This window comes from Meleagris gallopavo, chromosome 23 (genome assembly GCF_905368555.1).
Source record: "Meleagris gallopavo chromosome 23, MGAL_WU_HG_1.1, whole genome shotgun sequence".
In the NCBI taxonomy this organism is placed as follows: Eukaryota; Metazoa; Chordata; class Aves; order Galliformes; family Phasianidae; genus Meleagris; species Meleagris gallopavo.
The window spans coordinates 2,446,313-2,456,695 of NC_139426.1; the positions used below are offsets into that span (position 1 = coordinate 2,446,313).

The 10,383-nt window shown below is 47.3% G+C and overlaps 1 protein-coding gene across 1 annotated transcript in view; it reads left to right on the forward strand.

Moving 5' to 3' along the window:
* The window catches only part of ACAP3 (ArfGAP with coiled-coil, ankyrin repeat and PH domains 3), a 74,900-nt gene extending 64,517 nt beyond the window's left edge, over positions 1-10,383 (forward strand). The window contains exons 16-25 of the mRNA XM_085242367.1: positions 605-674; positions 793-887; positions 1,247-1,461; positions 1,682-1,786; positions 2,256-2,357; positions 4,223-4,315; positions 4,474-4,694; positions 4,850-4,959; positions 5,111-5,221; positions 5,329-10,383. Of these exons, the coding sequence (XP_085098493.1) occupies positions 605-674; positions 793-887; positions 1,247-1,461; positions 1,682-1,786; positions 2,256-2,357; positions 4,223-4,315; positions 4,474-4,694; positions 4,850-4,959; positions 5,111-5,221; positions 5,329-5,476 (1,270 nt within the window). The 3' untranslated portion in view covers positions 5,477-10,383. The remainder of the gene's footprint in view (positions 1-604; positions 675-792; positions 888-1,246; positions 1,462-1,681; positions 1,787-2,255; positions 2,358-4,222; positions 4,316-4,473; positions 4,695-4,849; positions 4,960-5,110; positions 5,222-5,328) is intronic.

The window sequence follows — 10,383 nt, forward strand, 5'->3', positions numbered from 1 at the left end:
AGCGAGATGCTTAGATTGCAAGCTCCTAGAAAAAGGTGGAGATTGGATTATGAGTGTATAGTGTATAATATTTGTACAGATTCAAAAGTAGCTGCTTGCTGCAGCATCTGTGTGTGGGAGCATCTGTGTGTCTGCAGTGCTGGTTCCCTCATGGCTGCAGTAGTTGCAGAGTAATCCAGAACAAAGGACACCAGGAAACAGCCTGAATAGTGATATTTTGGCTGCAGATGATATTTAGCACTTGTTGTTTACGGAATATTTTACAGACTTGTTTTATCCGTGTTCCACCCATATATAACTGCACCTCTGAGCATTGCCTCTGCCAGCAAACTGAACTGCTGCATCACCAATCAACAGCACACACTAACGAGCCATCAAACACTGGTGATGTTCACCCCAAGTAGGGAAACCCTTCTTACTAGGGATGTAAAGACAAGGAAAGTAGAATGGAAGGATTCGAAGATAAATAGTACAGAAGAACAGCTTTTAATGTGAATAATGTAACAGGATTGATTTATATCAACTTAAACATTTCTACAGTAGCTTCTACAATCATTTCTGTTTTTGAGGCGTTGTAACCATTTTGGTTTTCTTCCTTTTGAAGGAGTCTGGGTGTCCACTGCTCCAAAGTCCGATCTCTCACACTGGACTCCTGGGAGCCAGAGTTACTGAAAGTGAGTGTTGGCTTTTAACACCAAAATCTGGAAAATGCTGGGCAGGGAGGGCAGTCGTGCCTGGTAGCAGGAGTAACTCTTCACCTGAGTACTTCATTCTCTCCTGATTGTATTGCAGCTGATGTGTGAGCTGGGGAACAGCACCATGAATCAGATCTATGAGGCACAATGTGAAGAACTGGGACTTAAGAAACCAACAGCAGGGAGCTCCAGGTGAGTTTGAGTGCATGTACTGCTCCTACCAGCTTTGGGGAAAGTTATACATCCCTCAGCTCTACTCTGAGTGATCTGGAAAGCCAGACAGTGGGGCTGGCATTCGGTGAGGGCCCAAACTCTCACTGAAGCACATGATGTGGCCTGGGTCGTCCCCTTCCACTACCAGCACTCCTCAGTTTTGCTTTGAAATGTTTTTAGGTTTGAGAAATTCTGCCTTTTTCATCCAGGCCTCAGTGGTTTTTAGGGCTCAAAGCAGGGTTGAGGAGCTGAGCCAGAGCAGCCTCATCTACTTGTAGCTGTTTTGTGTAGGTGAGTGGTGTGACCCTGCGCGGAGTTTGATGCTGTTCTTCTCCCAGGCAGGACAAGGAAGCCTGGATCAAGGTGAAATACGTGGAGAAGAAATTCCTGAAGAAGCTACCAAGTGGAGAGGCTCTGGCAGAGAACGAGCGGAAACCTCGACGTTGGTGTGTGAAGAAATGCCAGAGGAACAACAGCACCACAAAAGCACCCACAGCTCGGAGGAAGTACCGCCACGAAGCGGGCAACGCATCACCAGCCATGTTGTCATCAGGTGGGAACCTCCCTGCTTGAGAAGGGCTCTGGCTGCTGTCAGTGCTTTGGAATGACTTGCTCTGCAGTGTTACCAACAGCTGTGCTCTGCTCCTTGTGTTCTGAAGGGCACCAAACACATGAGACGCACAAAGCTCAGCGTGTTTCATTATGGCTGTGGAACTGCTGCATTATTCATCTGTGTGTTATTAACTGTTGGTTTCCAAATCTCTCTCAAACAGCAGCCACGCTGGAGAGGAAGTTCCGTCGAGATTCCCTCTTTTGTCCTGATGAGCTGGACTCTCTCTTCTCCTACTTTGACACTGGTGCTGGCTCTGGCCCATGCAGTAAGTACAAAGAAAGAAAGAAGGATCCCTGCTTCTGACACGCTTTACCTCCCAACTCCTCTAAGGCATGTGCATTGCACCAGACTTAAGGCAAGGTATTGGCCTCACTGGAGAGGCATTCAGCTGGCCAAATCACAAACATCCTAGGTAAATATATGAGAAGAGTGGTGGGGAATTACTTCTAACAACCCCAACCCATCGCTCTTTTTGTTGCACTTAGAATTTTAATATCCCATCCAATCAGTCCGTGATGTTTGCATTCTGGTAGACGGGATTTTTTTTTTCCCCCACGTTTTGACTTCCAGACTATGCATTCCATCAACTTTTTTTTCTGGTTTTAGTTTTGGCTTAAATTTTTTTTTTTTTCCGTGGTGTATTTTTTTTTTTTTTAAAGCAAGTCTTACTGCGGACAACTTTTCTTTTTGTGTTTGTGACAAACTCCCCTCATATTCCGTCCACCTTCCTCTAGGTGCCAGCCACATCTCTATGCAGCATCCGCTAACAGGTGGCCCATGGAGTGGCAGTGGCATTGGTCCCGGTGGGAGCGGTATGCCGTTCCTCCTGGACGGAGGTAAGGTGACGCTCTGGCAGCTAGCAGCAAAAGAGACACCCAAATTTTACTTGTTCCAAACCAAGCATCAGAGGCAGTTATGTGTTTTCTTGCAGCCAAACGACTGGAGCCCACCCGTGCTCTGGGTGTCATAGGCTTTACTACATTTGAGCCAGCTTTCTTCTGAACGATGCCAATCAGGCTAGTGGCTGAGCATCACTGGGATGCGTCTTGGTCCTGGCTGCACTGGCAGACAGCAGTTGGAGTGCCTAGCTTCAGAGTGAGATGCTGTGCGATGGCTTTCAGAGACTTGCTTTCCCAATTGCTGAAACTGAGAAGGGTCTGAAGTGCTCAGTTCAGATTCTTTTGTGGCTCTGGATGCCAGATTCAGGACTGTGCAAGCACCGCAGAAATTGGTGTGAGTCTGTATCTTCCATAGGTGATACCACTACCAGAGAAAGACAACCCACTGACCTTTGTCCAGTGTCCTCACAGTCGATGTAATTCTCTTCTGGATCAGTTAGTGGATATCGCTGTTCTAATCTTTAGCTCCTATGGAGCACTGAGTGAAGCTCAGCAGTGGTGGTGGTCAGTGTGGCACAAGTGCAACAGCACGGAGCAACTACAGTGGAAAGTCTGCGTGTAGGCTGTTAGCTTCTCTGCTATCTTCCTTATCTGCGTTGGCTGGGGAAGTATTACTTGTGAGCTGTAATTTCAGGAGCATTTATTTAGACACTCTTCTTGATTTAGTACTTTAGATGTAGCTGCTTTGAAGGTTTCTCTGGGCAGTTCTGCTTTGGTTTTCAAGGCTCTTACTTCAGTTCTTGCAGGCTTCTTACTCTTTGCCGTGACTGCTCAACTCATGTTTTTGAAATGTTTTGCCTGGCTTATTTTTCTTTCTAATCACGGTGATTTGAGCGTAGGTAAATGTAAATGGTGGGCACTTAACATCTTGAGTTCTGGGATGAATAAAAGTTAGATGCCCTGAACCCTGACAGTCAGTGGCTATTTAAATGCAGCAGGACACAGAACCCAGCCAGCATTTCTAAGGAGCAGGGCAAAGATGATGCCCCATCCCTGTTCTGCAGAGCCAATTCCCGCATTGATTCTTCCTTCCCTTGACTTCTCTTCCATCCTCTTGACTGCTTTTGAATCTGAGTTCAAGGAGGTACAAAGTTGCTCATCCACTGACACACTGCACGTCCTTGGACAAGTTGCTTCTTCTCCTTGTGACATCACTTATTGTGTGAAATCAGCTGCCTTATAGCTTTTACCAGTCAAGCAGGGAAGGCGTGAAGCTCCATGAGGAGACAGAAGGGTGAAAGAGCTAATGGTCAGTGCCTTAAGAGATTGGTTTGAGATGCACTCTACTGACATTGTTTGGCCCAGTCATGGTCAGTAATCAAGAGCAACGAATTGGCAAATGCCTCAGTAACAACTGAAAAGCTCTGGAAAAAGCACAGAGTGAAACTGGTATTATAAACAGCGAAAGCAAAGGGGTGTCTTTATTTACTTATGACACTGTGTAACCTGCTGCAAAGTTGTCTCTGCTGCTGCTCTGCTCCAGTCTACGTCACAGCGTCCCTCATGGATTGCAGCAAGTGCTGTCCTCGACAGTCCAGAGTGCCATGGCAGTGTTGGAGCATCCCTGCATGAACGGCAACGTGGGGACATGGACACCATAAGGCTTTGCAGTTTTTCCTTGGGCAGTTTTATTGAGTGGGGCTAAATGGGGTAGCAGTCACCCTCTCCCTTGCCAGCAGTACCTGGTGCAATGTGTTTGTGATGCTCTGCGCAGCCCTTTTCCCCTGTGGTCTCAGCTTTGACTGGTACCAGAATGCCCAGGTATTAAAATGGCCTTGGTTTTTCTTCTGTTGGCCCTGCAGGTCTGAGCAGTGACAGCGGACTTGGAGGAAGCACAGATGGCAGCACTGATATCCTGGTGTTTGGCTCTGTGGTGGACAGTGTGACAGAGGAAGGTGGGTGTCACAAACGGGCTGGTGATGGAAGTAGGGTAGGGAGCAGCTGGGAAGATGGGATGGTTGTGATTATTTGGTGCCAAGACGTGCAGAGAACATACAAATTGGAAACTCTAAGCTTTTGGGTCACATCTTTCCATCTCTTTCCTGCCCCTCAGAGTGTGAGGTGTCAGAGGAGTCGAGTGGAGAAGCAGAGATTGAACAGGAGGCATCAGATCTGGAGGACCTGAGGGAGCTGCATCCTGGCTTGTTGATCTACAGGGCAGCACAGGCCCGAAACCTGCCGCTCATGGCAGAAGCCCTGGCACATGGTGCTGAGGTCAACTGGGTGAATGATGAAGATGAAAACAAAACTCCTCTGGTTCAAGCTGTGATGGGGGTACGTTGTGCTCGTGGTCTGGAGGCTGTGGTTGGGAATGTGAGGTCTTGGCTCCAGTTTGGAGGTCACTGACAACATACGGTGCGGTGTATGCTTGTGCATCCTCTCAGTACTGCTGGCAGGATTTACTGAGAAATTCCCCTTTACCTTGTCAGGGCTCCTTGATAGCCTGTGAATTCCTGCTGCAGAATGGGGCAGACGTTAACCAAAAAGATAGCCGAGGCCGGGCTCCCTTGCATCATGCCACATATATGGGACATACTGGGTGAGTCCTTTGCACGCTGCTCTGATTTGCTCCATCACCCTGGGCTGGGCAAAAGAGCTGGGTAGATTTTCATCCCAAATGGTGGTTAAGAAGGCAATCTGCCCCGTGAAGGTGGGATTTCTGTTGATGGTCTTTCCTTTCTCTTGTGCAGCCAGGTCTGCTTGTTCCTCAAGCGAGGTGCAAACCAGCATGCAGTGGACAGTGACGGGCAGGACCCGCTCAGTATTGCAGTCCAGGCAGCCAACGCAGACATTGTTACCTTGTAAGTGCAGCCTGGACCTTCCCTGCAGGTGGAAATGCTGTTTGTAGATAACCAGCAGGAAAAAGTAACTAAGCATTTCTCCCTTTGCTTTCTCTGTTTCACTCTAGGCTGCGTCTGGCTCGAATGAATGAGGAAATGCGAGAAGCAGAGGGCCCCTTTGGACAGCCAGGTCAATATCCCAGCAACAGCCCCACTGAGCTCCAGTACAAGAAGTGTATACAGGAGTTCATCAGCCTTAATATAGATGAGTGTTAGTGACAACTTCCCCACTTCCCCTTTTGCTGTCTTGAAATGGGGCTGGATTTTTGGAAGCCCCAAGAGCCCCATTCTTGGTATATTGGTGTTTCTAGCAGATTGGTCTGTTTTTGATGCCTGAGCATATGGGTTGAAATGCACGCAGGAAGGAATGGGGTCTTTCCTCTTAGTGTGAAGTTCTCATACTTGACTACTGGATGGTTGATTTTGTGTAGGAGACTCTTGGGGCATAACCACAGACCATGACGTGTGGATTTGAGTGTGTGGAAAAAGTATGGGAGATGAGTTTAGCATTAAATAAACAAAAAAAAACACCAAAAAAAAAAAAAAAAAAAGGAAAGAAGAAAAGGAAACCCTCTATCACCAGGAGAAGCCCACCAACAATACGATCAGACGAACCTGTCGTGTCTCTCCTTCAGTGTAGTCACCGTGCACTGAATTCTTGTCTGAACAATTTGTTTGGAAGGGATTCTGATGGGGAGCCCTCTCCTGGCAGTGTGCCCAGCAGCCTGCTTTCTCCTGGGAGTCTGCAGCATCTGCGAGCTGCTGGGACCAGTTTAGAAAACTCAGACGTGACCTCTAAGTTGGGAACGTGGCGTTTCTTGGGGTAGATACTTCGCTCCAGAAGGCAAAAGAGAAGGGGTAGAATTGAGAGCGATGGCTGCCCACCTTACTTGCTCTCAGGACTATTACTAGCCACGCTCCCCTTTTATTGGCCTTGGTGGTTAGCTGGTCAAAGCCATAGCTCACCTGCTTCCTGGACAAGATGCAGTCTGCACAGTGGTATGGAAGCAGCGATGCTAATCTTTTGAGGCTGGGAGAAGCTTGTCGCTGGCGATGGGCTTTTGTGTCAGGGAAGAAAAGCCAAGTCCAACTCCCAGTGCCAAAACGGCTGTCTGCACGATGCCATTTGGTTTGGTTTGTTTCCTAGTCACCGGATTTCTGACTTTGCATCTCTGTGAAGGAGACTTCTACCTGCATGTGTATCCCTCTGTGCTCACCCCGCATGCTGAAGCATGTGAGTAGGGCATCTCAGCAGCTGGCCCAGGGACTTCTGACTTTCCCAGTTCCAGTGGCCGGCACAATCTTCTTTTGGTTTCTTTCCTTTCTGGTGTTATTCTTTGCTGGAGTGGGAATGTGTTTTGACTCGGAGCACTCTGTTGCTAATGTTTATGGTCTGTGTTCTGGGGATCATTCTGCATTAGCTGTGCAGAGGTGCTGTCTCTAGTGGACATACAGAACACGTGTACCACTGATAGATTGTCCTCTGGCTGGGAATTTGGATGCCAAGCTGAGATGTGCTCCTGTAAGAGCCACTTCAGCATGCCCTCAAACTGCTGTAGACATCAGTGTGTTTCAGGACTCGTGGGTGGCAACCCACAGTTGATATTTAGCCTGCCTGGGCACCTAGGCTGCTAGGTGTTGGGCCATAGTGCCTTACAGATAGTTTTGGGATCCTGAGGGGGTCAGGATCTCATAAGGAACGCAAAATACCAGGCAGAGTCCCCCATTCTGCTGCATTACATCCGCAGTGATACGCAATCACGCTATTTTTCATCCGATACCTTTGACTTCTTTCCTTTCTTTGCAAACTGGCTGCGGCCCTTGGTGGGTTCAGTCCTTCCAGGTTTATTTCTAAGGGCATCGGTCTGTCCTCAGGAGAACAACCAGCTCTTCGCTTGAGATTGTGCCCTCAGAGACCGAACCGGCTGCACCTCAACTCCACCCATTTGTCTGAAGGTAGAAAAATCAAGAAGCTCAGGCTCTGGCAGCCATCTTCTCAGTTCAAGGGAGAGTCCCTGCTCGCTTGGGAAGTTGCTGTCCCGCATTCTGCTTCAGATCACAGTTTTCTGTCTGTGTAATCTGTGGCTTCAAGTTCATCTTTCTCTTGGGGCTTTCTCATTCCTGTTCCCTTTGGAGCCGGGAGATGCCCAGTGCCACAGCCCCAGCTGTGTTGTGAACCCGAAATAGTCCTAGTGAACACACTGAGCCTGCTGCAGAATGGTTGTAAGGGGGAATCTGGCCTCAGGGCCTTTCTTTCTCCCCTAAATAACGAAATTCATGAGCTTAGCCCCATCCGCTTCCATCACTCCACCTGTTCTGAGTGCTTTGTACTCGGCCCACTGCTGCTGGATTTGGGCCCCATTGGACACCCTCCTTGTGAGCTGAGCCTGCTGGTTTTGCAGCCAGCCTTCAGCAGGGCTGTGCCCTATCAGCACTTCAATGCTCAGAGCAGGACAGGAACCAGTGTGCAGCCCAAAACCGCCTTTGCTGCAGGGGTTAGGAATTGAGAGACCTCTAATTAATTCTCTTCGATGCCATCTTACGCTGATCTGCATCAGTTTAGATGTTAGAGCTGATGTGGTCTCCCCAAGTTGTGCTCTTTTCTTGAAGAAGAAGACCACGCTGCATCAAAGCTGGCATCTTTCAGGGTACTTCAGAGATGGTGAAAGCAGAATCCACTTTTCACCACCACCATGGTCCTGCTCTGTGAATGAATTTCAGCACGGTTATCATCTAGCAACGTTTTTCACATGCACAACAACTTACAAGCACCCCAATTGGCTTTCCAGCTTTTTATGAGAAGTTAGAAATAGGACTGACCTTTCTGTAAGCCGATGAGGACCGGAGATGTGGCTTCCATTTTTGGGTCATTTTATTTCACAGTCAGCATTAGTGACTCATAAGAACAAGACAAAAATCATGTACAGGTAGATCCAATGAAGCTCAGACTCACTGCTGAAGTACATGAAGTTGAAGCATATGTAAATACTGATGCAAAAAGCAGTGTCTTGCAAGACAATTTATTTAACATGTATTGGTACTTTATTTAGATTCAATGTATAAAGAGACTTTGTGCACTTTTCCTACATACAGTATTGGGGGGTTTTATGTTCTTTTGTTATGGGTTTTGTGCTGTCTTTTTTAATCAGTGAAATTGTTAAGTATTTAATTTATTATTGATGTGCCCAGAGGACTAGTGCAATTTTTATTCAATACAGTTTGTCTGTATTTAACGTCAGGATTTTTTTGTAGCAGTGTTAGGGAATATTTTTCAAATCCTGCCTTTTTTTCCCTACCATTTTCCTTTCTCTCCCTCTCCCCCCCACCCCCTTTTCTCTTCTATTTTCATTATACAGATCGTGAGGCATCAAATGCCTCTAGTTTGTAATATAACCAAACACTTTAGTACGTCCTGCGGTTTCTAAAACAAACAAAAAAAAAAAGGTTCTCCAGGAAAATAATGTTAAGGAGGCACTTCTCAATGTTTTCTGTGTTTATTTGCTTTCTTGGATTGGGGTGTGTGTGTGTGTGTGCGTGTGCCTAGATGCATGGAGTGGGAAAGTCATACAAAAAAGTTTGTTTTCAGCAAAATGAATGGCCAACCAGCTCAAGGGAAGGTTAGACGTGAGCACTCACTTTCTTTAAATCCAAGTACAGCTATATTTGTGTTGTACAATCATGTTTGAAATATTTAATGCCAAAAACTACTCTGCTTGTTCTCGAGGAGTGCGTTCAGTATCTCGATGCCAGTGACTTGCACCCACACTTAACATGAGAAGCTTTGCCTTTGTCTAGAAAGCAACATGCCAGGCGTTCTCCAAACACAAACGGACTGAAACCTGCAGATTCTGTCATCTCCTGTGTTTTTGAGAGCTGTGTGAATATTTATATACCTGTACCAGCTTTTGAGTTGACCCAAACCCTGTAACCAGGCGTCTGGAAGCGTAACCTAGGTTTCAATTTTAGGGGTCTGGCATATCGCCCATTCCATGTGGGACAACTTCAAGTTGCTGGCAAGTTGAAATGATCCCTCTTGTGATCCCTCTCCATGTGTCATCTGGGGTTGCCTCAGGTGTTTTTGATATCATGGTCTCTGCAGTATGCAGTTCCTTAGAGCAGTCTCAAGGCAAAACACGGCACAGGAAGCACCGATGTTCTTAAAGGAAAAAAAAAAGATTTGGCAAGCTGAGACTGCCATCAGCGTAAAAACAGATCAGTAACATCTCAGAGTAGCCCAAAGGGGCTGTTATTATGCAAAAGTACAACAGGACCTCCTAAAGTAATGCACTGATATGTGGCTGTCCAGTGGCCTAACGCAGCTATCAGCTGCTGGGCTGCCTTTGTCCCACCTCCCGCTCACTGCCCGAGCATTATTGCTTTCAACCAAAGACAAACCAGAATGAACGGCTTCAATGTGATATTTAAACCATAGGATTGCTGATGACAAACGTCTGTGTGTGTGCGTATGAGAGCATTTGGTGCTGTTATGTGGAGAAGAGGTGGGGAAGGAGGGACCGAGCAGGAGAAAGGAGAGTGGGAGTTTGTAAGAACGCTTTGTTTTGAGATTCCAAAATATAGAGTGCTGTTTCCATAGGATTATGGTTCACATCGCAGTCTGCCTGCGGGTTCCTCTGCCTTGGAAGAAAGTTGGGCTGGGATGCAGCCTTTGGGAGCTGTACACCCAGCGCTAGTGGGAAGATAGAATGGTTATGGAGAGCAAGCAAGGGGTGGAGGTGGGGTAGGAGCACACGAGCACTGGTGTGGATTCCCCATCCTGGAGAAAGGCAGCCCTGGCAGTGGGCGAGCTCAGCCGGCCTCTTGGTGGCCAAAGCTCCTTCTGAGCCTAAAGCCTTCACTCCAGGGCTGGCACCTGCTGTAAATACACATCACCTGTTAACCCCTCACCTGCCTGCTGCCAGTACCACTTTGGACCACGTTTTTTAATTCCCCCCCCCCTCTTCCTCTACACAGCCTGTACCGACTGTAACTATGGAACCAGATATTCTGTATGTTATTATCTTTGTACCATTTTAAAGCTGTTGCTGTGGTGTCTGCCTTTTTTTCCTCCTTTCTCTTCTACTGTCTCTTGAAACACTGTTAATAAAAACCTAGATGAACTCCTC